This window comes from Aedes albopictus, chromosome 1, assembly GCF_035046485.1.
Source record: "Aedes albopictus strain Foshan chromosome 1, AalbF5, whole genome shotgun sequence".
Classification (NCBI taxonomy): domain Eukaryota; kingdom Metazoa; phylum Arthropoda; class Insecta; order Diptera; family Culicidae; genus Aedes; species Aedes albopictus.
In genome coordinates this window covers 81,580,053-81,606,943 of record NC_085136.1, presented here as the reverse complement: position 1 = coordinate 81,606,943, position 26,891 = coordinate 81,580,053, and the positions used below count along the sequence as shown (strand labels likewise).

The 26,891-nt window shown below is 42.7% G+C and overlaps 1 protein-coding gene across 1 annotated transcript in view; it reads left to right on the top strand.

Moving 5' to 3' along the window:
• The window catches only part of LOC109407380 (uncharacterized), a 136,361-nt gene that overhangs the window by 97,954 nt on the left and 11,516 nt on the right, over positions 1–26,891 (top strand). The window contains exons 14-20 of the mRNA XM_062844906.1: positions 9,682–9,797; positions 9,863–10,090; positions 23,596–24,300; positions 24,368–24,726; positions 24,834–25,171; positions 25,238–25,676; positions 26,415–26,866. Coding sequence (XP_062700890.1) covers positions 9,682–9,797; positions 9,863–10,090; positions 23,596–24,300; positions 24,368–24,726; positions 24,834–25,171; positions 25,238–25,676; positions 26,415–26,866 — 2,637 coding nt within the window. The remainder of the gene's footprint in view (positions 1–9,681; positions 9,798–9,862; positions 10,091–23,595; positions 24,301–24,367; positions 24,727–24,833; positions 25,172–25,237; positions 25,677–26,414; positions 26,867–26,891) is intronic.

The window sequence follows — 26,891 nt, the reverse complement described above, 5'->3', positions numbered from 1 at the left end:
CTGTAAATTCCTCCGGAAACTCTTTTCTTTATTCCTCTGAGAGTTTCTCTGGAATTCGTCTTCAAATCCCCCTGGAAATTCTTTTGAAACATTCTCTGGGAATTTCTTTGGAAATTCCTTCGAGAACTCCTTTGGGAATTCTTTTGAAAATTTCTTTGGAAATTTCTTTGAAAATTCTCTGTAAATTCCTCTAAGAGTTTCTCCAGGAATGCCTCTGGGAATTCCTCCAGGCATTTCTTTGGGAATTTCTCTGGGAATTTCTCTGGGAATTTCTCTGGGAATTCCTCTGAGAATTCCTCGGGAAATTCCACTGAGAATTCCGTTGGAAATTCATATGGGAATTCCGCTGCGAATCCCTCTGGGCATTCTTGTGGGAAATCCTTCGGTAACACCTCTGGGACTTCCTCTGGGAACTGCTTTGGGATTTCCTCTGAGAATTTCTCTGGGAATTCCTTAAGAAATTCATGTAAAAGTTCCTTTAAAAAATCCTCTTGGAATTCCTCAGGGAATTCCTCTGAGAATTCCTCTGGGAATTCCTCTGGGAATTACTCCGGGCATTCCTTTGGGAATTTGTCTGGGAATTTTCCTGGGAATTCCTCTGAAAATTCCAATAGTCATTCCTCTGGGAATTATTCTGGGAATGTCTCTGAAAATTTCTCTGGGAATTAATCTGAAAAATCCACTGGGAATTTCTCTGAGAATTACTCTGGGAATTTCTCTGGGAATAGCTCTGGAAATAGCTCTGGGAATTCCTCTGAGAACTCCTCTGGGAATTACTCTGGGAATTTTTCTTAAAAATTCTCTGGGAATTCCTGGGGAAATTCCTCAGGAAATTCCTGGGGGAATTCCTCTGAGAATTCCTCTGGGAATTATTCTGGAAATTCCTCTGAGAATTCCACAGGGAATTTCTTTATCTGGGAATTTCTTTGGGAATTTCTTTTTCTGGGAATTTCTTTGGGAATTCCTCTAGGAATTTTTCTGGGAATTTCTCTGAGAATTCCTGTGGGAATTCCGTTGGAAATTACTCTGGGAATTATTCTGGAAATTACTCTGGGAATTTCTCTGGGAATTTCTCTGGGAATTTCTCTGGGAATTTCTCTGGGAATTTTTCTGGGAATTTATCTGAGAATTCCTCTGGAAATTCCTTAGGGAATTCCTCTGGGAAATACTCTGGGGATTTCCTCTGGGAATTCCTCTGAGAATTCCTCGGGGAATTCCTCTGGGAATTACTCCGGAAATTCCTTTGGGAATTTGTCTGGGAATTTTCCTGGGAATTCCTCTGAAAATTCCAATGGTCATTCCTCTGGGAATTACTCTGGGAATGTCTCTGAAAATTTCTCTGGGAATTAATCTAAAAAATCCACTGGGAATTTCTCTGAGAATTACTCTGGGAATTATTCTGGGAAATACTCTGGGAATTACTCAGGGAATTTATTTGGAAATAACTGTGGGAATTACTCTGAGAATTCCTCTGGGAATTATTCTGGAAATTCCTCTGAGAATTCCACAGGGAATTTCTTTTTCTGGGAATTTCTTTGGGAATTCCTCTAGGAATTTTTCTGGGAATTTCTCTGAGAATTCCTGTGGGAATTCCTCTGGAAATTACTCTGGGAATTATTCTGGAAATTACTCTGGGAATTCCTCTGGGAATTTCTCTGGAAATTTCTATGGGAATTCATCTGGGAATTTCTCTGGGAATTTTTCTGGGAATTTATCTGAGAATTCCTCTGGAAATTCCTTAGGGAATTCCTCTGGGAAATACTCTGGGGATTTCCTCTGGGAATTCCTCTGAGAATTCCTCGGGGAATTCCTCTGGGAATTTCTCCGGGAATTCCTTTGGGAATTTGTCTGGGAATTTTCCTGGGAATTCCTCTGAAAATTCCAATGGTCATTCCTCTGGGAATTACTCTGGGAATGTCTCTGAAAATTTCTCTGGGAATTAATCTGAAAATCCACTGGGAATTTCTCTGAGAATTACTCTGGGAATTACTCTGAGAAATACTCTGGGAATTTCTTTTGGAATTTCTCTGGGAATTCCTCTGGGAATATCTCTAGGAATTACTCTGGGAATTCCTATGAAAATCCCTCTGGAAATTCCTATTAGAATTCCGCTAAGAACTCCGTTGGGAATTTCTGTGGGGTTTCTTCTGGAAATACCTCTAGGAATTTCTCCGGGAATCTCCGGGAAGCTCTGGGAATTCCTTTGGAAATTCCTATAAGAATTTCTTTGGAAAATCTCCTTAGAATTCCTCTGAGAATTCCTCTGGGAATTTCTCTGGGAATTCCTCTGTGAATTTTTCCCAGAGCTAATCCAAGAGCTCCGCGGAGAATTTCTCTAGAATAACCTCTAATAATTGCTCTGGAAATTCCTCCTGTAATTTCTCTAGAATTTTCTCTGGGAATTTCTCCGGGAATCTATGGGAATTTCTTTGGGAATTCGTCGGGAAATTCTTCGGGAAATTTTTGAAAAAAAATATGTCGAAAATTCCTCTGGAAATTCCTCCGGAAATTCATCTATTAATTCCTCTAGAAATTTCTCCGGGAATCTCTGGAAATTCTTTTGGAAATTTCTCAGGAATTTCTGCGAAATTTCTGGGATTTTCTCTGGGAAATCCTGTAGAAATTGCTTTGGTAATTCTTTTAGAAATTTCTCCGGGAATTCCTCTGAAAATACCACTGGGAATTCCTCTAGACATTCTTCTGTGAATTCCTCCCTGTAGAATTCCTGTAGAAATTGCTTTGGTTATTCTTTTAGAAATTTCTCTGGGAATTCCTCTGAAAATACCACTGGGAATTCCTCTAGACATTCTTCTGTGAATTCCTCCCAGGATTTCCCCGGGTACTCCTATGGGAAATCCTCTAGAAAATACTGTAAAAATTACTCTTGAAATTCCTCCGGAAATTCCTCTGAAATTCCTCTAGGAATTCCTCCGGGAATTCCTCTGGGAATTCCTCTGGCAATTCCTCTTGGAATTCATCTGAGAGTTCCTCTGGTAATTCCTCTGATAATCCTTCTGGGAGTTCTTCTGGGATTTCCTTTGGGAATTTCTCTGTGAATTCCTCTGGAAATTCCTTAGGGAATTCCTCTGGGAAATACTCTGGGGATTTCCTCTGGGAATTCCTCTGAGAAATCCTCTGGGAATTTCTCTGGGCACTTATCTGAGAATTCCTCTGGAAATTCCTTAGGGAATTTCTCTGGGAAACACTCTGGGGATTTCCTCTGGGAATTTTCTGAGAAGTCCTCTGGGGATTTCTCTGGCAATTTCTCTGGGAATTCATCTGGGAATTCCTCTAGGAATAGCTCCAACAATTTCACTGTGATTTCCTCCGGGAATTCTTTTGAGAATTCCTCTAGGCATTTTTCTGGGAATTTTCTTTGGAAATCCCTCTGAGAATTTCTCTGGAATCCGCTGGAAATTCTGATAATTCATCTGGGAATATCTCTAGGAATTACTCTGGGAATTCCTATGAAAATCCCTCTGGAAATTCCTATTAGAATTCCGCTAAGAACTCCGTTGGGAATTTCTGTGGAATTTCTTCTGGAAATACCTTTAGGAATTTCTCCGGGAATCTCCGGGAAGCTCTGGGAATTCCTTTGGAAATTCCTATAAGAATTTCTTTGGAAAATCTCCTTAGAATTCCTATGAGAATTCCTTTGGGAATTCCTCTGGAAATTCCTCTGGGAATTCCTCTGGGAATTCCTCTGTGAATTTCTCCCAGAATTAATCCAAGAGTTCCGCTGAGAATTTCTCTAGAATTACCTGTAATAATTGCTCTGGAAATTCCTCCTGTAATTTCTCTAGAATTTTCTCTGGGAATTTCTCCGGGAATCTAAGTGAATTTCTTTGGGAATCCCTCAGGAAATTCTTCTGAAAATTTCTGAAAAAAAAATATGTCAAAAATTCCTCTGGAAAGTCCTCCGGAAATTCATCTATAATTTCCTCTAGGAATTTCTCCGGGAATCTCTAGAAATTCTTTTGGAAATTTCTCAGGAATTTCTGGGATTTTCTCTGGGAAATCCTTTGGGAATTCCTTTGGGAATTCTTTTAGAAATTTCTCTGGGAATTCCTCCGGAAATACCACTGGGAATTCCTCTGGACATTTTTTGTGAACTCCTCCCAGGATTTCCCCGGGAATTCCTGTGAAAAATCCTCTAGAAAACAATGTAAAAATTCCTCTTGAAATTCCTCCAGAAATTCCTCTGAAAATTACTCTTGGAATTCCTCTGGAAACTACTCTGGGAATTCCTGTGAGAATTCCTCTGGGATTTTCTCTGGGAATTTCTTTTGGAATTTCCCTGGGGATTTCTCTGGGAATTTCTCTGAGAATTCCTCTGGGAATTCCTTTGGAAATTCCTTTGGGAATTCCTTTGGAAATTTCTTTGGGAATTCCTTTGGAAATTCCTCTGAAATTTCCTTTGGGATTTCCTCTGGGAATTATTCTGGGAATTTTCTGGGAATTCCTCCGGGGATTTTTCTGGCAATTTATCTGGGAATTTATCTGGGAATTCATCTGGGAATTCCTCTAGGAATACCTCTAACAATTTCTCTGTGAATTCCTATAGGCATTTTTCTGGGAATTTTCTTTGGAAATGCTTCTGAGAATTCCCCTGGAAATTCCTCTGGAAATTTCTCTGGGCTCCACTGGAAATTGTGGGAATTCATCTGGAAATATCTCTAGGAATTACTCTGGAGATTCCTGTGAAAATTCCTCTGTAAATTCCTATTATAATTCCGCTAAGAATTCCGTTGGGAATTTATGTGGGATTTCTTCTGGAAATACCTCTGGGAATTTCTTTGGGAATCTCCGGGAATCTCTGGGAATTCCTTTGGAAATTCCTCTAGGAATTCCTGGGGTAATTCCTCTGGAAATTCCTGGAGAAATTCTTCTGCGAATTCCTGGGGGAATTTCTCAGGGAATTCCTCTGGGACTTATTCTGGAAATTCCTCTGAGAATTCCTCTGGAAATTTCTCTGAGAATTACTCAGGGAATAACTCAGAGAATTCATCTGGAAATTACTGTGGAAATTACTCTGGGAATTTCTCTGCGAATAACTCTGGGAATTCCTCTGAGAGTTCCTCTGGGAATAACTCTGGGAATTTCTCTAAAAATTTCTCTGGGAATTCATCTGGGAATTCCTGGGGGAATTCCTCTGGGAATTGCTGGGGAATTTCATCTGGGCATTCCTGGAAATTCCTCTGAGAATTCCTCTGGGAATTTCTTTTTCTGAGAATTTCTCTGGGAATTTCTTTTTCTGGGAATTTCTCTGGGAATTCCTCCAGGAATTTTTCTGGGAATTTCTCTGAGAATTTCTCTGGGAATTCCCTTGGAAATTCCTCTGGGAATTCCTTCGGGAATTCCTCTGGAAATTACTCTTGGAATTTCTCTGGAAATTTCTCTGGGAATTTCTCTGGGAATTTATCTGAGAATTTCTCTGGAAATGCCTTTGGGAATTCCTCTGGGAATTACTCTGGGGATTTCTCTGGGAATTCCTGTGAGAATTCCTCTGGGAATTTCTCTGGGAATTTCTTTTGGAATTTCTCTGGGAATTCCTCTGGGAATTCCTCTTGGAATTCCTTTGGAAATTCCTTTGGAATATCCTCTCAAAATATCTTTGGGATTTACTCTGGGAATTATTCTGGGAATTTATCTGGGATTTCATCTGGGAATTCCTTAAGGAATACTTCTAACAATTTCTCTGTGAATTCCTCTAGGCATTTTTCTAGGAATTTTCTTTGCAAATGCCTCTGAGAATTCCCCTGGGAATTCCTCTGGAAATGTTTCTGGGCTCCGCTGGAAATTGTGGGAATTCATCTGGAAATACCTCTAGGTATTACTCTGGGGATTCCTATGAAAATTCCTCTGGAAATTCCTATTATAATTCCGCTAAGAATTCCGTTTGGAATTTCTGTGGGATTTCTTCTGGAAATACTTCTGGGAATTTCTTCGGGAATCTCTGGGAATTCCTTTGGAAATTCATATGAGAATTTCTCTGGGCATTCTTCAGGAAATTTCTCTGAAAATTCTTTTTGGAATTTTTCTGGGAATTCCTCTGGAAACTCCTCTGGGAATTCCTTTGGGAAATCTCCTTAGAATTTCTCTGAGAATTCGTTTGGGAATTCCCCTGGAAATTCCTCTGGGAATGACTCTGGGAATCCATCTGGGAATTCTTCTAAGAATTCCAAGAATTCCGCTGAAAATTTCTCTAGAATTACCTCTAATAATTGCTCTGAAAATTCCTCCTGTAATTTGTCTAGATTTTTCTCCGGGAATTACTTTGGGAATTCCTCAGGAAATTCATCTGGAAATTCTTCTGGAAATTTCTGAAAAAATATGTCAAAAATTCCGCTGGAAATTCCCCCGGAAATTCCTATATATATTCCTCTAGGAATTTCTCCGGGAATCTCTGGGAATTCTCTTGGGAATTTTTCAGGAAATTCCTCTGGGAATGTCTCTGGGAAATCCTTTGGGAATTCTTTTAGAAATTTCTCTGGGAATTCCTCTGGACATACCACTGGGAATTCCTCTGGACATTTTTCTGTGAACTCCTCCCAGGATTTCCCGAGAATTCCTGTGGAAAATCCTCTAGAAAATCCTGTAAAAATTCCTCTTGAAATTCCTCCGGAAATTCCTCAGAAAACTCCTCTTGGAATTCCTCTGGAAGTTCCTCTGGGAATTCCTCTAGGAATTTCTCTTGGAATTCCTCTGGGAATTCCTCTGCCATTTCCTCTGGGAATTCCTCTAGGAATTCCCCTGGGAAGTCCTCTGGTAATTCCTCTAATAATAACTTTGGGAATTCCTCTGAGAATTCCTCAGGAAATTCCTCTGGAAATTCCTCTTCAAAATCCTCTAAAAAATCCTCTGAAAATGCCTCTGGAAATTCCTGTGGAAATTCCTCTGGAAATTCCTCCGGAAATTCCTCTGGAAATTACTCTGTTAATTCTTCTAGGAATTCAGTTGGAAATTGCTTTTGGTGTTCCACTGGAAATCTCTGGGAATGCCTCTGGAAATTAATCTGGGAATTTATCTTAGAATTACTTTGGGAAAACCTCAGGAAATTCCTGTGAAAATCACTCTGTAATTTCCCCTGGAAAATCCCTCTGGAAATTCCTTTGGAGATTCTGCAGCGAATTTCGTTGGGAATTTCTTTTTAAATTCCATTGAGAATTTCTTTGAGAATTTATCTAGAAATTCCTCTATAATTTCAGCTGGAAATTCCTCTAGAAATTCCTGTATAAATTCCTGTGAAAATTCCTCTGGAAATTCCTGTAGGAATTTCCTCTGACGATCTGATAATTTCTTTGGGATTTCCGTTGGGAATTCTTCTTGAAATTCCTCTGGAATTTCCAGTGAAAATGCTTGTGAAAAATTTATCTGAAAACTCCTCTGAAAATTCCTCTGGGAATACCTCTGTGAATTTCTCTTTAGAATTCCCTTGAAATTCCTCTGGAAATTCTTGTGAGATTTCCTCTGATAACACAGCGCAACATTTTTTTTATCTCAATAGCCAACTTATGTGTCTCCGAAGGATTTTGGGCCGCTGATTCCGAGTCCGGGCTCAGATTTGCTCTAACACGTCACAATTTTGAGCTGTACCTCAATTTAGAGGGCAAAATATGCGATTTTGGGTTTTTTTGACTGCAAGCCATTAAGCATGGAAATATTTTTTTAAGCATTCAAAAGGTTAATTGGTCAATTACCATCTACATTAACGACTTATGCAAAATATTTCGTTTTACCTAATAAAATTTGAAAGATTTATGCAATTTATGTTAGTATGAAAACTTGCATGCAACTTTTGGAGGGTGTCTTGTATGGGAAATATCGTACCTAACATTAATCGCTTAAAACTATCAAATTCGATTTGGTAAAACGAAATATTTTGCATGAGTCGTTAATTTAGATGTTAGTTGAGCAATTAACCTGTTGTTTATTATGTGGAGTTTATGTCACCGTCGAATGTTATATATTACGATTGTTGATTATTTTCGGTGAAAACACACACTAAAACTCGATATCGAGTTTTAGTGTGTGTTTTCACCGACAATAATCAACAATCGTAATATATAATTAACCTTTTGATTGCTTAAAATAAATATTTCCATGCAAGCCATCAATGCAGTCAAAAAAGCCCAAAATCGCATATTTTGCCCTATAAATTGAGGTATAGCTCAACATTGTGACGTGTTGGAGCAAATCTGAGCCCGGATTCGGATTCAGCGGCCCAAAACCTGCCAGAGACACATAAGTTTGCTCTTGAGACAGACCAGAAGTTATTTTTTGTTACGCTGTGTAATTACTCTGGAAATTCCTCTGACAAATCCGTCCGGAAATTTCTCTGAAAATTGCTTTGGTAATTCCGTTGAAAGTTCCTCTTCAAATTCCTTCGAAAATTTCTCTGTTAATTTTTCTCTTTGAACTTCTCTGGGAATTCTATTGGGAATTCTCCTGGGAATTACGTTTGGAATTCTCCTGGGATTTTTTTTTTTTTTGAACTCCTTTAGTAATTTCTAATAGAATTCCTCTGGAAAATCTTCTGGGAATTTCTCTGGATTTTTTTTTTTTTTTGAAAATTCATCTGGTAATTTCTCGGAGATTTTCCTGGGAGTTTTGCTGGGAAATCCCATGGAAATTACTCAGGAGTTTCTCTGGAAATCCCTCTAGGAATTGCTTTGGAAATTGCTCTGAGAATTTCTCTAGAAGTTCCTCTGAAAATTCCTGTGAAAATTTCTTTGTAAATTCCTCTGGAAATTCCTCTGGAAATTCCTCTGGGAATTCCTCGGGGATTTATATTGAATTTTCTTAGGGAACTCCTCTGAAAATAATTCTCGGGAGTATTAATCCGAATCGAATTATTACGTTCCGTAAAAGGGCGATTTTAAGGAAAGATACAACATTACCAAACTCTGAATGTACAAGAGTACTTATTTTCACATTTTACAAAATTTAAGCCAGAATCGATTAACTGTCTCAAACCAATCCCTCGTGTATAATCCCGCCGTTATTGTCAAACTGGTAGATACACCTCCCCCGTCCAGAATCTCACCTTTAACCAACCCACCTGCAGCAGTAGTGTGATACAGCCATGCAACATTCCTCACCTTAATATAACATAAATGAAACAGTATTAACCCCATCATGAGCTTAGGAGACAACTAAGTAACTAAAACGAAACAATTTGTCTGTACAATTACAAAATTCCAACGTGGCTGCTGGTAGGCAATTACAATGCACATGTGTCTCACCATTTTCGTTCGTTGATTTGAGTTCCGTGTTCGTTCACATCAACTCCCACACTCAGTTTTCACGTTGAACAAAACACGACACCACTTGCCGTTTAGCGAGCAATAGTTGTTTTTGATTGTTTTTTTTTTGTTTGAACGATAAATCACAATTGGTTTATTTTAAATATGATTTAGCTTGACCTAAAAAGGTCGTAGAATTTTCTGCAAGACGAAACACCTGCCACTCTCATCTATTAGCTCTTAGAAAGCATATTTCGATGTCTTAGTTCTATCCAGTAGTTCAACTGCCAAACCTTTCATCTAGTGGCATGCTTTAGTGAGCTTCTCTAAAAGTTTCAACGAGCCTTTATAAGTTCAGTATTTAGTTCCCATACCCTTTTCGAAATTCAGTTACACGAGTTAAGGAACGATCCTCAAATAAACGATCCACTTTCAGGAACGCCATCACCCCGCAAGAAGCGAAACAACTCCACGCCCACCAAGAAGAACGTCAACGAGAAGAAGCAGATACTGCAGCAGCTGGTATCGCCAGCACCCAACGCAGCCACCAAGGTAATGCCCCTAGATCACTCAACTCGAATAAGCCCCTTCTAACGACCCCCTCCCACCAACCGCAGCAAGTCAGCCTGGGCGAACTGATCCAGCTGTCCGAAAACCGCCTCAAGGTGCACCACGCCGAGTCGGAATCGGACCTCAAAGAAACGACCTTCTCCGAGCACTCACTTTCGGTGTCCTCCATGGTCCGCCAGATATCCGACCCCAAGCTGGAGAAGAAGGTCACCTTTGCCCGGCTGCTCAGCAAGGTTTCGGCCGAGATGAGCAGCGGGTCCGAAGACCTGGCCAATGTAAGTAGACCGCGTTGCCGATTTTGTTTGTGCTTTTGCTTTGTGTTGAAGTTTCCTTCTATACCTACCATTCGTCTCTCTCAGTAATCGAATTTTTTGGCCGTGTACTATTCGAAGTATGATTGAACCATTTTTTTGGGTTTGATTCGTTCTGCGGACGCTCCGTTTCGAGTTTTTGACGTTTTCTTGGCTTTGCAGTAAATTTCGTTACGTTATCTTCGGCAGATGGACTCTTGAAGAGATTGTGTTTTATTTGTGCGTTATACTTATTTATGTGGAACCAAGAGAAAAACATCGACGGGTTTTTTGAACAGAACGTAGCTTACCGAAGCAATCATTTATATACAGAGCTTGAATTGAAAATCTGATAACCTTTGTAGCGGTTCAACTCCATCTGTATATAACTACGTAGTTATAACTACGCAAGGGTTAGTGGATCTTACAATCTGTAGATCATCAACCCAATGCGTATTGGTATTTAATGAACAATGAAAATGAACCACTGAACATGGTATAGTTGCAGCTCTATACTAGTACGATAATACTGTGAGAAATCCACCATCTCTATCGGAAGCAGACACATTTCCCCATCTATTTGTAATTGTAGAATACGTGAGAAGAACAAAATATCATCCACAGCTTTCTAAGAAGGTAATGTTTCCAAAAACAGTTACACTCTGCTCTAAATCTTGAAATACAGAAGTTTGAAGTTTTACTTGAATACACTACTAGATTGATCTTGACCTTCTGAAAACTCCCCCGAAGACGATACGTCTATATTTGCTTCGGATCCTGAGATTCATTTTCATTTATTAAGTTCAACATCAAATTCATGATACCTAACACTGAATCAACAATTTGCCGCCATAATACTCGATTTGCAGCTGCAGCTCTCCAACATCGGCTCGTTAGATAACGCTCCACCTGGTCCGCCCATCGTGCTCTCTGCGCTCCACGCCAGTAGCAAACACCAGCTTTGCAGGGTTGTTGTCCGGCATTCTTGTAACATCCCAAGTAATCCGAAATAACAAAATATTTACTTTGTCCTCCAGCAGTTGTTATGAAGTTTCTCGAAACATATTATGTCATGGATATGTCGTTTTCATGATACCTAAAACTTATGCACAGTGATCTTCTAGAAGTCTTATTAACACGGTGTGTTTATAGAGCAACTTTAAAACAAAAAAATAAGTAAGTCTGAAATTTTGCCCAGTGATACTTTGGGCCATTCCCTTCAATTTGCTGGGTCGGTTGAAAACATCTATCGGGGGGTCTAGAACAAAAAATTTTTTTGAAGGTTTTTCATGCAAAAACTGTTAAAGCGCATATTGTAAATTATTGCATCTCCTACAAATAGTCACAACTTTTTTGTCTTTGAAGATAGAACCATACAATTTTCAGGCGTTTCGAAGTAGTATGCGTAGATGACTGTGTGAAAATTTCATTGAAATATGTTGAATGGTTTTTAAGTAATAGCAAAACTATCAAACGCATTCTAAAATACTAAGCTTAGTAGCAAACGATCAACAAAATATCTATATTTTTTTATACAATAATACATGAAACATATTTTATTCTAAACACCTTGAGTCATTATGATGGAAGTACTGTGAAAACTTGTTTTTCAAATGATGAACAGATACATAGTCAAATACATGAAAGGAAAATACACACTCACACTGTCATTATGTAGCTTTTTACTAAAGTATTAATTATTTATTTCAAGAACGAGGTTTTGCGTAGGGGAGACTGGGGAGACTTGATCCCTTTTTCTTAATTTACCTGAAACATAAAAAAAAACCCCAAAACTAGATCCGATTTCCGTACAAAATGGCAGGTAAACATCTATTGCAAGTTAATACACAACAGAAGGCCTTTAAATTATTGTTAAAGTTTTCAAAACTGTGTTTTTATGGAGGCATGTCTTATGATGTATTTTTCAAAAATGGGTGACACTTGATCCCCCTTTGAGCACATGGTTTATTTAAAGGGAAAATAATTCCAGAGTCTTCCTATTCATTTTCTTTTCGAGTTTTCTTGTATTTTCGATGAATTTGGAGTGTTTGAAATTGTAAGATTTCCTTGAATTTTTAAGGATATGCCGTATTTTCAAAATGGGGAGACTTGATCCCCCTTTTCTTAGTTTGTACTAAAGTTATAATTATCTGACACATTTTATCGTTGAATAGACTAGAATTTCAAGTAAATAGAGGCTTCCGAATAGAATTTTATTTTTCACATGAATAATGTGTGTGTAATCCTCGAGGGATCAAGTCTCCCCTTGTCACTGTTGTGTATACTAAGCTGAATTAATTAAAATATGTTAACAACAGCCTTATTTGAATAAATAAATTTGAAAGTATTCTATTTTAACTATGTGCTGTGAAATTTTGATACGATTTGGTTTAATTTTCACAAAGTTATTGAGATTTTTCGGAATCGCCCAAAAGATTTCTGAAGAACTGAAAACAAACCATCAGCCGTTAAAAAATAATGCAATGTACAATCGAAATCACTTGTAGCCAAAACATAGTCGTTTGTCCAGGAATAGTTTTGGAAAAAATATGCTAGAAGAAAAATGTTTTTGATTCCGAGCAAATACGGGGGGAACAAGTCTCCCCAGGGATCAAGTCTCCTCAGTCTCCCCTATACATGTTCACAAGTACAAGTAGTATGCCTCTATTACGGATCCTATAATAAACACAATTATCATGATTGCTGAGCATGTCGGCCTTCCCTAAAGAAAATATTTGAATGTTATTTGGTAAGCCAAGAAAAGCACTCGAGGATTGGGAAACGTCTCTGTTTCGAAGAAAAAGTATAGAAACTAAATTATTTAGGAATTAATGTTTACAAGCTCAAAATTAAATAGTATTTCACCTTAGTCAATGAATAAAAACAAGTTAACTCTGTTAAAGACCTCATAATAACATTGAAGTTGTGGGTATGAGTCCACATTAAACCAAGACAGGACACAATAACGAGAACTGAAATCAAAACAGAATTCAGTTGGGCAATAATCGATCAAGGGCAACTTTACGGTACTAAACATAGTTTCCGGATTATTCCACGCTATTTGACATAGCTGTTGGACCTAAACTTAGGTTTGTCTTTAAATTTAATAGCAATATGATGCTTATTACTTATGCAACCGTTTATTAACAAATAACTGATAATAAGTTCTGAAAGAAGAGTTAAAAGAACGGAGTACTTATTGAAAATGTTTCTAAATTAGGCATGAAAATTAGGCTGTTCAGCATAAAGCCAAGGTAAAACAATTTGATAACAATGGTTTAAATAATCTTATCGATTTGCATATGATGTCTCAAAAATATTTTCTGTGGTTTCCTTCAAGCATGAGGAAGAGTGATCATTGTTAGGGCGTCGTTGACTAGTAGAATATTTTCAACATAAATCTATTTCTTTCGAAAAAAAAATACAAACAGTTTTTTTTTGTAATCCAAATTATTGCGCCACGCTCTCCTAAAGCCTTTCGCTTGCAATCTGATACTTAGTTAAGACCTTAATCATTTAAAAAAATGGAAAAAATAAACATGTATACGCAAAACCGCGTTCATGAGATAAATAATTAATACTTTAGTCAAAAGCTACATAATGGCAATGTGTGTGTTTTCCTTTCATGTATTTGACTATGGAATTGTTCATTATTTGAAAAACAAGTTTTCACAGTACATACCGCCATCATAATGACTCAAGGTTCTTAGAATTAAAAATGTTTCATTTATTATTATATTTTGTTGGACTTTTGCTACTAAGCTTAGTGTTTTAGAATGCGTTTGATAGTTTTGCTATTATTTGAAAACCATTCAACATATTTTAATGAAATTTTCACACAGTCATCTACGCATACTACTTCGAAACGCCTGAAAATGTTATGGTTCTATCCTCAAAGACAAAAAAGTTGTGAATATTTGTAGGAGATGCAATAATTTACAATATGCGCTTTTAACTGTTTTTGCATGAAAAACCTTAAAAAAAAATTTTTGTTCTAGACCCCCCGATAGATGTTTTCAACCGACCCAGCAAATTAAAGGGAATGGCCCAAAGTATCACTGGGCAAAATTTCAGACTTACTTATTTTTTTATTATAAAGTTGTTCTACACAACACACCGTGATTAAAGAATATATTTTGTATTCTCAAACAAACCTTGCATGTTGTTTTCGATTATGTTGGGTATGTTCTATTTAAGTACACTTTGTTTGTTACCATACATGCTCAGTATGTTCTATATATCATATTAGAGTAACATTTGCAGTTTCTTGTTTAAGACTTGTTTTCAATCATGTTTAGACAAAACATAGTATGTTTCGTATGTTTATAATAAGTCGAATTTTGGTTTTCTGCCGTATGATAGAAAACATGTGTAACATAAACCTAATTCACTTTTTTGAACAGGGACATGCTACACTACCGATCATAGAGATGTAGAATCGATTTTTATTACCTACGTAAAAAAATATACTCCTAACAGAATCTTAGTTATGAATACCTATATAACAAAAATGACAGGAATATATGTTACCACAAAATATACGATTATCTATAAGGGTCGATTTTACCGAGCATAATGCTCTTTGAGCCGCTTCAATGTATATGTTCACTCTTCGAAATAGCTGCACACGCGACGAGGACTGTGGCCACGGAAAACGGGACACTCGGACGGCACTGTATAAAAAGACACGGACTTAATAAAACGACCGTATCGTGCGGTGGTCAAAAACCAATTAGCTGTTTATTTAATGGTTGTCGCCTAGCTAGCCCTAATCGTCTTCGGGTTCGGGTGATATCGGTAATTTGATACAATACATAGATACATGGAGAGACAAGGACAACTATTGCACAAATTGAGAGACTCTACAAAACACTATTTCTACCTAACTAGATATGTATTTGAGTTGTACAATTATTACACTCAACATGCTGCCCCCAATGAAATTAGAAATTTTCAATCTCATTATTCGCTGTCGTTCTCGTCTTCGTGGAGGTCGTCGTCAGGCTGCACTACGTTGTCGTCCACCGGCAGTAGGCACAGCTTCGCAATAGGCCTTCGGACAAGTTTGCCGCCAGATCGTACATCGGCCACTCGTACCAGTCCGTCCAGTCCAGGGAACACTTGTTCGATCCTCCCCAGTTTCCAGTTCATCGGTGGCTGGTTTTCTTCTCGGATGATCACCAACTGTCCAAGCTTCACAGGGAACGGTTTGTGCCATTTGTTGCGGTTCTGCAGTGTCGTAATGTAATCATTCGACCATCAAGCCCAGAAATGTTGTACCATTTGGGACTGTCGTTGCCATCGGGAAAGCGTAGTCTCTTTGCGGTCCGTTAGGTTGGGTTCAGCAATGTCGGTCAACGGACGACCCACCAGGAAGTGGCCAGGAGCTAGCGGGCTGATGTCACTGGGATCTTCAGATAGTGCGGTTATTGGCCGCGAATTCAGCAGGGCTTCTATGCGGGCGAGGACGGTGGTGTATTCCTCGAAGTTCATGTTGGCGGTTCCAGTGATGCGCTTCAAGTGGTATTTGGCAGAGCGTACGCCGGCCTCCCACAAACCTCCAAAATGTGGGGCGGATGGTGGGATCAGGTGCCATTCGATTGCTGATTTGGCACAAAAGTCGTCCAGCTTGGTTGACTGGAGCATGTCGTACATTTCCCTCAGCTTGTTCTTGCTACCGACGAAATTAAGGCCATTATCGGAAAACAATTTAGCGCATTTACCTCTTCGGGAGACGAAACGGTGTAGGGCCGCAATGAAGGCATCTGCGGTCAAATCTCCTACCAGCTCCAGGTGTATGGCTTGAGTAGCGAAGCATACAAACACCGCTACATATGCCTTATAGGTGACTGTTGATCGCTTATTATGTTGACGAATGTAGATTGGCCCGCAAAAGTCGACTCCAGTGTTGAAGAAGGGGTACACTCCCTCTAAACGAGATTTCGGTAGGTCTCCCATTTGTTGCTGCATGGAGATCGGTTTCGCTCTTCAGCACGTGATGCACTTTCGGATGACTTGTCGGACAGTGCTTCGCCCATGAAGGACCCAAAATCGTCGTCGCAGCGTTGTTAGCAGCATTTGCTGAGGAGCGTGGAGCATTTCGACGTGGTACGCTCTGATCAAGGCCAGTGTGAACGGGTGACCAGACGGTAGGACCATGGGATGCTTTTGCGCTGCGGGAATGGCAGCATGGCGGATTCTTCCAACAACTCGCAAAACGCTGAACCGGGACTTCTCTACGAATACAGAATAGGTGATTAATTTGCTTTTATGGTGAATTACCTTTTCAGAGCGTAGGCGTTGTTGGATGTCATATGGGAAGACTTCTCTCTGCGCAATGCTGGTTCAGCCTTGCGAAATTTGCTAAATGACGTCACGCGTAACATTCGAGCCTTAGCCAACCTCGAATTAAAACTCGAACCTCTTTCGGAGCAGTTTCTGATCCACTTGGTCTGCACTCGCCTTGATGCTCGCACTCGGAAGGATTTTGAGCTGCAATTGACCGACAACGCCCTGCCATCCTGGGATAAGTTGTTGGACTTCCTAAAATCTCGCTGCCGCTGTCTGGAGAACATCGAACAAGATGGAAAAGATACTGCGCCCAATCAGTCCTTGCGTCTACGACCAGAACGCTCTGGGTCTCATGTGGTGAGAACCTTTCCCGAAAATGCATACACCCAAAAACCCAGCTTCGGTAACGTCACCTGTTTCGTTTGCAAAGGTACACACTTTTTGAATCGATGCGACCAATTTCTGAACCTAACTCCAAACGATCGCTTTGCCAAGATCAAGAACCTACAGTATCGGACAATAAAAATGCACCAAAGCCGTTTTCCCATACAAACTAGTCAACTTTAGATTACCATATCTCAGTTATTTCTCAACCGATTGTTTTCATTTTTCTGTGACGAACTACAAAACACTTCAATTTTCCAAAACTATTGAAAAAGTTCGGAGATAGCTATTGATACAAAAGTTACAGATATGTTGAATTTTGACAATAAAAATGCACCAAGACAAAAAGTTTTATAACAAAAAATGGTTACGTCATATCATCATGGTGTCTTCGGCAAATTTGCTTCTTGTGTGATGACGAATAAATTTTCTGAAGAGACCAACATGATTTGCCTTTAGATTTTTTTGCTATAACATTTTTTGACTTGGTGCATTTTTATTGTCAAAATTCAACCTATCTGTAACTTTTGTATCAATAGTTATCTTCGAACTTTTTCAATAGTTTTGAAAAATTGAAGTGTTTTGTAGTTCGTCACAGAAAAATGAAAACAATCGGTTGAGAAATAACTGAGATATAGTAATCTGAAGTTGACTAGTTTGTATGGGAAAACGGCTTTGGTGCGTTTTTATTGTCCGATACTGTAGGTATTTGCTTGAACTGCTTCAGCAATAAGCACTACGTGCACGAATGCAAGGGTAGCTCGTGTCGTAAATGTGGTCGTCGACACCACACGTTGCTGCATGAATCCGATTCGAACTCATCATCTTCTGCAAGAGATGTTGGTGGTTGGCGAACAGATTCGCACCCCATACAACGATCTTCAACTGCTCCTACCCCCTCGTCGATCAACTCGGCGATCAGTCCTGTCTCTCCGTCGACTACACGATCACACCAATACGTACTCTACACAGCTGTCGGGCTTGTAGAAGGTGCTCATGGGAACTCAATTGAGTGTCGATTTTTACTCGATTGTGGTTTGATGCATAATTTGATCACAGCACGACTTGTCAATGTTTCGAAGCTACCGAAAACGAATGCGAATGTCAACATTCTTGGTGTCACTGGCTCACCTCAATTGATCAAAGACAAGGTTAGAGCAACGATTCACTCCACCTTGACCAAGGCCTCGTTCAATTTGGAATTTTTGGTCATGAAAAAGGTCACAACCGACCTGCTAATGAAGTCGTTCCAAATAGATTCCGATCAGATTCCAGCAGATGTAGCACTGGCAGACCCTTCGTTCAATCGATCGCGGCGAATCGATATGCTGCTAGGAATCCAAGTGTTCAATGAGCTATTCACAGGTCAATCGTTTTCGTTGACAGATGATCACACGTTTACACCAGAGACCATTTTTGGATGGATAGTTGGTGGTGCAGTTAGCGAGCAGGGAGCAGAGCAATCTTCCTCGAACATGTGCGGAGTCGTGACGAACGAAGCGTTGAGCGAACAGATGAACAGGTTCTGGGGAACGGAAGCCATTCCCGAGCCTCGAAAGTTGACCTAAGATGAACTAGCTGCTGAACGAAGTTTCCAAGAGACATGTCGGAGACTACCAGATGGGCGATACGAAGTTGGACTGCCACTCAAGAACAGCATCGATCAATTGGGCGAGAGCGAGACGATGGCACTGCGCAGATTTGTACAAGTTGAGCGACGATTGATACACAACCCGAACGTCTACGAGCAGTACCGAGCATTCATGGCAGACTATCACGATCAAGGGCATATGGTCAAGACAAACCAGATGGTCGAGGGAGCGAGTTTTTTTTTTTCAGCAGAGAGAAGAGAGGCGCAGCTACGATGCTTCGGCAAACCTGAGCGTCTGTTCTCTAGGAGGAGCGGCTCACAACAGCGTCTGATCCCCATGTTAGGGGCGGCTGATCTACGTCCGAGAGCCAGGGAAGAACTCTAACCTCAACTGTGCACTATGGTCCTCCGGAAAGTAAGGGGTTGGTGTCAGGCCCTACGAGCCAGCCGTAAAATAGCGGAAAATCAGCAACAGAATAATACGAACCGAGACCAACGGCAACGACTCCAGCGAACAAAAAGGACTTGCGATTGGAAACTCGGTACGTGGAACTGCCGATCTCTCAACTTCATTCGAAGTTGTATCGCATACGGACAAGTTAAATACACTATTTGTGGCCATTCCTCGGGATTTTCGGCACGTAGTGACTGCTCTATCGGTGATAAGAAAAAAAAAATTGGGAGCACCCGCATACTCGCCGATCTACTGAAGGACCGCGGGTTCGGCATCGTAGCGCTGCAGGAGGTGTGTTGGACAGGATCCATGGTTATTATTATTATTATTGTTTATTTTAACTTGAAATTTAGAAAGAGGGAAAAACCCCTTTGAGTGATTTCGGCATTTCAAAAACGAAATCTTTCTCAAAGAAGCACAAAACCTCTTTTTCTTTTCAAATAACATTATAAAAATAACTTAAAACTAAAGGCTCACACGGCAATGAACCATAACGGAGCCGCTATCTTGAAAGAGAACAGCATGCCAAATCGTAAAACGAGTCTCCGGAAGGATCCATGGTGCGAACGTTTAGAGGTAATCATACCATCTACCAGAGCTGCGGCCGGCAACACACGCGAGCTGGGAACAGCTTTCATCGTGATGGGTGATATGCAGAGGCGCGTGATCGGTTGGTGGCCGATCGACGAAAGAATGTACAGGTTCAGGATCAAGGTCCGATTCTTCAACTTCAGCATAATAAACGTGCACAGCCCACACTCCGGAAGTACTGATGATGACAAGGACGCATTTTACGCGCAGCTCGAACGCGAGTACGATCGCTGCCCAAGCCACGACGTCAAGATCATCATAGGAGATTTAAACGCTCAGGTAGGCCAGGAGGAGGAATTCAGACCGACGATTGATAAGTTCAGCACCCACCAGCAAACGAACGAAAACGGCCTACGACTCATTGATTTCGCCGCCTCCAAAAATATGGCCATACGTAGCATCTTTTTCCAACACAGCCTCCCTTATCGTTACACCTGGAGATCACCACAGCAGACGGAATCTAATATCGACCACGTTCTGATTGACGGACGGCACTTCTCCGACATTATCGACGTCAGGACCTATCGTGGCGCCAACATCGACTCCGACCACTATCTGCTGATGGTCAAACTGCGCCTAAAACTCTCCGTCATCAACAATGTACGGCACCGGTGACCGCCACGGTACAACCTAGAGCGACTGAAGCAACCGGATGTCGCCTCAGCATACACGCAGAATCTCGAGGCCGCGTTGCCAGACGAGGGCGAGCTCGATGAGGCCCCTCTAGAGGACTGCTGGAGTACAGTGAAGCAACCATCAACGACGCAGCCGAGAGCACCATCGGGTACGTGGAACGGAATCGACGGAACGAATGGTTCGACGAAGAGTGCAGAACGGTTTTGGAGGAGAAGAACGCAGCGAGGGCGGTAATGCTGCAGCAAGAGACTCGACAGCACGTGGAACGTTACAAACAGAAGCGGAAACTGCAGACCCGCCTCTTTCGGGAGAAAAAGCGCCGCCTGGAAGAAGCGGAGTGTGAAGAAATGGAACTGCTGTGCCGTTCCCAAGAAACATGGAAGTTCTATCAGAAGCTCAACGCATCCCGCAACGGCTTCGTGCCGCGAGCCGAAATATGCAGGGATAAAGACGAAGGCCTCTTGACGGACGGACGTGAGGTGATCGAAAGGTGGAAGCAGCACTTCGATCAGCACCTGAACGGCGTGGAGAACGTAGGCACGGGAGCCCGCGGCAACGGAAGAAACGACGCCAGTGCACCCAAGCAACACACATGTTATATAAAAGTTACGGCAGCGCAAGTTTTGGTTGTATAGAAGTTTATTTTACGTTATTTAAACGCAATGTTAAAATTACGTAAAATAAACTTCTATACAACCAAAACTTGCGCTGTCGTAACTCTATTATAACATGTGTGTTGCTTGGGCAGTGGAGGACGGAAATGAACCAACTCCCACGCTGAGGGAAGTTAAGGATGCCATTGACCAGCTCAAAACCAACAAAGCAGCTGGTAAGAATAGTATCGCAGCAGAGCTCATCAAGATGGGCCCAGAAAAGTTGGCTACCTGTCTGCATCGGCTGATAGTCAGGATCTGGGAAACCGAACAGCTACCGGAGGACTGGAAGGAAGGGGTAATCTGCCCCATTCACAAGAAAAGGCGACCATTTGGAATGTGAGAACTTCAGGGCGATCACTATTTTGAATGCTGCCTACAAAGTGCTATCCCATATCATCTTCCGTCGTCTGTCACCTAAAACGAATGAGTTCGTGGGAAGTTATCAAGCTGGCTTCATCGACGGCCGGTCGACAACGGACCAGATCTTTACCGTACGGCAAATCCTCCAGAAATGCCGTGAATACCAGGTCCCAACGCATCACCTGTTCATCGACTTCAAAGCGGCATACGACAGTATCGGCCGCGCAGAGCTATGGAGAATCATGGACGAAAACGGCTTTCCGGGGAAGCTGACTAGGCTGATTGAAGCAACGATGGACGGTGTGCAAAACTGCGTAAGGGTTTCGGGTGAACTATCCAGTTTATTCGAATCTCGCCGGGGATTGCGACAAGGTGATGGACTCTCATGCCTACTCTTCAACATCGCTCTGGAAGGTATGATCCCAGTCAACCAGTGATCGTATAAGATGTTTAATAAGATGTTAAAGTGGAGGCGATATGCGTACCTTTTAAATGCGCCTAAATGGAGGCATGTACGCATAAGGCCTCCCCTTTATATTCTTATGCAACATCTTATACGAATACTGGTTGTCTGGGGATGCGACAAGCCGGGCTCAACAGCCGGGGAACGATTTTCACAAAATCCGGTCAATTTGTGTGCTTTGCGGACGACATGGACATTATCGCTAGAATATTTGGAACGGTGGCAGAGCTGTACACCCGCCTGAAACGCGAAGCAGCAAAGGTCGGACTAGTTGTGAATGCCTCAAAAACAAAGTACATGCTGGTAGGCGGAACCGAACACGACCGGATCCGTCTGGGTAGTAATGTTACGTTAGACGGGGATACTTTCGAGGTGGTGGAGGAATTCGTCTACCTCGGATCCTTACTGACGGCTGACAACAACGTGAGCCGTGAAATTCGGAGGCGCATCATCAGCGGAAGTCGGGCCTACTACGGGCTCCAGAAGAAACTGCGGTCAAAAAAGATTCACCCACGCACCAAATGTACCATGTACAAAACGCTAATAAGGCCGGTAGTCCTCTACGGGCACGAGACATGGACCATGCTCGCGGAGGACCTACAAGCACTCGGAGTTTTCGAACGACGCGTGCTAAGAACGATCTTCGGTGGTGTGCAGGAGAACGGTGTGTGGCGGAGAAGGTGGCCAAAGCCGGAAGGATACGGTGGGCAGGGCATGTTGCAAGAATGCCGGACAACAACCCTGCGAAGCTGGTGTTTGCAACTGATCCGGTTGGCACAAGAAGGCGTGGATAGCAGAGAGCACGATGGGCGGACCAGGTGGAGCGTGACTTGGCGAGCATTGGGCGCGACTGAGGATGGAGAACGGCAGCCACAAACTGAGTATAGTTGCGTACTATTGTTGATTATATATTAATGATGTTGAACAAATAAATGTATGTATATGTAGCTACGATGCTGAACTGTGGGATGAATCTCCGGAAAAATCCCACCAGTCCCAGAAATTGTTGTATCTGAGCACACTTTCCGGCATCGGGAGCTCTTCAACGGCACGAGTCTTCACCGCGTTTGGCAGGATTCCATTCTTCGACACCTCGAACCCCAAGAATTCAACAGTTTTCTTGAAGAAGTGTGACGGAAATCGCTTCAAATGGTACAGGCCACCGTTCCGTTGACCGACCAGAACAACTTCCTTTCTCTTCAACACTTTGCACCCGGACTTTTCGAACGACACAGTGAGTCCATGGTCTGCAATCTTGCCCACGAAAAGCAAATTGCCAGCGAGCGACGGCACATGGAAACCGTTTCCCAGCTTCACTTTCACTCGCGCAGTATTTAATTAAGTAAACGAAATAAAGAAACTATACTAAATGAACGATGTTAGCACAGCGAGAGCACTTTTGGTTTTGATAAAATGGCGCCTCTTGCGTTACGCCTTGCTGCTGCTGCTGCTGTGGGGTTGCCGCCGCTGATGCGCGTTTAGGGGTGTGCACGCAAGTCGTACACTTGATAGGGATGGCACGAAAGTTGTCTCTCCAATACTACTCGCTCAATATACTTACGCTTACCTGTCTAAGCGGTTAAACTCCTAAACTATAGGATGAATAAATATGGTTGTGCAAGTAAGTACGTTTAATTCCACCAAATGAAAGTGAGAATCCAAGAAAACATAACTACCTACATCATGTAATCATTCGATAAGCTACCTTCTGTTCAAACAACCGACTCATGATGTTCTGACTTACGTGAACCGTTCTTGCCATGCGATTGTTCCGTTAAACTCTTAAGTTCTGCAATTCTGATAAGTTCGCCTCTTGCTGCAAATTTTACGCTCTTTTAACACTTCTACCGACTAGATTGGTGTACGTTTCGTATTCTTTTTCGTTTCTGTTTGAGTTATAAGCGTATCTGTGTGGTTGTGTCTCTGTAAAACAAACAAAAGTCTCTGGAAAAAACACAAATTCAACAATAAAACCAACAACCAAAACAATTAAAACTTGACAAGCGGAAACGGAAAGAGAAAAAGCGAAAACCAAAATCCTATCTATATTTTTTTATCACAAAGGGAACAAAACATTCTAGCGCTTTAAGTCTTCCGACTGAAGTACCGCAACGCGCAAATTCCGTACCACCGTCACCAAGCACAAACGAAATTCGTTCGCCGCACAGCACTTCCTCGAACCAGGGAAGCGATTCGCTGTCCAGTTCCGAGCTAGCTTTGCATGATTTCGGTTTGCGAGGTCACCGGCGGGTCCGCCCCAAGGTGTCCAGCGCGGACTCCATCCTGGCCATGTTCAAAAACTTTGCGACATCGAGCGCCGGCATCAACCTGCCGTCGTCGATCGTGATATCGCCGTCGTCCACTCCGACGGCGTCCAGCCCCCAGGATGACGTGGCCGGCGATGACGACTCGTCAACTTCGTCCATCCACACGCCGGTTAGCTTCTCTAGCGGGGCACCCGACTCGCCCGTGTTCTACCGGCAGAGTACGATCGAAGTACCTGTTCTCGATGCACTTAGCGCTCACAAAACGACGCCTTCGACCGCCACAACCACCACTACACAGCTGCATCCGCCAACCATTTTGCTGGAGATACCCAGCAACGGTATCAATAACAAGTGCCTGTCTCCAATCAGAGAAATGCCCACGCCGATCCCGTCGCCAGCGTTGACGCCGATCATGCCACGACCGCAGCGGATGCGATCTCCCCAAAACATGCATGAGGAATCCATGTCCGTGACGTTCAGTGGCGACTATTCCGGATATAACGTAAGTTTGCGCCCAGTCCCTTTCGTTTCGGTCTTGCCGTTGTCTAACTTTCTTCTCTCCACTTCAGAACACAAACCCCAACCAAGTCACAATCGAAATCAACCATCCCGAATCGGACACCGATTCACCCACCCCAACCAATCTGTCCTCCCAGAGTGACTCCAACAGCTCGAACGGTTCCAGCCGCAGCCGTAAGGCTCCACCTCCTCCGAAGATCTCCATTTCGATTGATGTCCAACCCCCCACTCCGGAAAGGGAACGAGCTGTGCGACCTCGTGATCTAGTTATACCGGAGCTGGTCATCCAGCAGCCCAGTCCTACGAAGGAACGCTCCGCGGTGGTGATGTTCCCCGGTTCGCCGCCTCCTCAGAGGGCCAGCATAGGAGAAACTAGCTTCCACTTCCCCAACAAGCAGCAGCAGAAAAGGTTCGGTGTGCTTTCTCAATGTATCTATTACCCTAGATGTGCTTGATGTTGTGCGTAGTGTGTCGTGTGTCTGTTAGCCTAACCAGTTGCCGTGCTACCTCTTGCAGATTGCTGAAACAGTGGGAGAAACCCGGCTCGTTGGATCTGCCCTTCGAGCCGCCGATGATCACAATCACGTCCAACATGAGCGAGCTCGAGTCGGATGCCGACTGCATGTCGCCGGCCGCCACAGGTAAACCAAACGGTACCAACACCCTAGGCGTGTCCGGTAGTTCCGTAGGAATGTGCTATCTCAGTCCGTTTTCGATGTGTACCCGTGGTGATCGTGCGCCGTCCGAAAGTAACCTTAGTTCGTCCGGCTATTCTAGTATGGCTAGTCCCGGTCCCAGTAGGTGCGGATCTAGCAATCCTCTCTGTCCTAGCGAGATGGAAGACCCCGGTACAGGTGAGGCTCGATCTTTTGTTTCCACAGCGATGAAACTAACCAGGTGTTTCGCAATTGCTGCTCAAGGTTCCGGAGGAACGGGCTTCCCAGGGTTGAGCTCCATGATGGGTGCCAACATGCGACGTCACACATCGATACTAAAGAAACACAACGAGGCTACGGGAGGAGCCGGGGGAACGGCAACCGGCGGTAGTTCCGACCGCCACGAATCCTTCCGACTGAGGTCCGACTCGGAAACATTGTCCGATGATCCGCTGCTCGAGTCGAACGATGAAGGCATTGGAACAGACCATTTGGACGAGAAGATCGAAGACGGAGAAATCAAAAGTGCCAAAGAGCTGGAGCTCTACATCGGCAAGGAGCTGATCGAGAATGGACGGAACATTCTGAACCAAACGGAAGTGGCCTCCATGTCGCAACTGCAACTGCCGTCGATCGTAATACAGTCGGAGAGTGGGTTTGACAAGCTGTCGCCAGTTTCGTCGCGCTCCGAGAGCCCCCTGAGGTAACTGTGAGCCTGTGTAGTGAGAAAGAGAGAGAAAGAGAGACAGTATTCAGTCACACGAGAACACGACCAGACGTCGTCCCTTGGTACAATGTCGAATCGTGATCCTCGTCCTAGGAACGGTGGGTGCTCGAAGGTTGAACTTCTCGTGTTAATTGGTAGAACCCCCCCCAGAGATTGAACGCACTGTAAACGAGCCTCTTTAGCGGTAAATATGTATATTTTGTCTCCCATTCCAGGTGTACATTTATCTCTAAACACTTCCCTATAAGCACGCCTCAGGCAAAATTCAAGAAACCCCACAGATATTTCAAACACGCACTCCCCGCTCACGAATAGACTCTTGATTTCATATTTGAGGAATGCCATTGGATTTTTTTTTCTAGACCTTAGCACCATACTTCAAAACCTCTATCATGATTGGCAAGGTGACCGTGCAAAACCTCGCAGATCCTGTTCCCTCAAACTTTCGACACGGACATCCAAATTCCAGTCCCATGCGGAGCATTTATTCTTCTTAACTGCCGAAACCCCTCAATACGAATGAGAAGTTCAGCCATCTTGCCTTACACTCATACACGCAGAACACAACTAGCGAAGACTCCCTCAAACATACAGCTGTTTCAATATCTGCAAACAACCATTAGACGGTGTGCGCCTAAGTAGCACCTGCCTGATCCCTAGAAGACACCGCAGTCTGCAATTTCTCCACCCATCAATATCAATTCCCTCTTGCAGCGATAGAACCGTTAGTATGGAGCGATTCTCAACACATTTCTACGGCAAAAAAGATCAACAGCTGCCGTTTACCGATTCGGACGGACTGTACGACTTCCCCTCGTCCGACGGTAAAGGCAGCTCAACGATTCACCACCGGAAGAGTACCGTCGGTCGAAGGAGAGAACGCCGAAGCTCACGCTCCGGAGCGACGCTCTCTCCATCTAAATCGACCTCTATACTGCTTGAGATCCCGAGCGGAACCTCCAAGGACAAGGACAACAATGGCACGGGCGGCCATAATATGTCGATAAACTCCCACAACGCAATCGGATCGAAGTTCTCTTGCAACAATACCCCAACTCGTAAAAGCCCCAAGAGGCGTCCACTGTATCGACACCCCATAGCGAGCAGCTCATCGTCAACCGAATCGTTGACCTCCACTCGCGAATACGCACAAAGATCCAGCAAAGGTAAAGCGCTTCTTTACCTTTATCT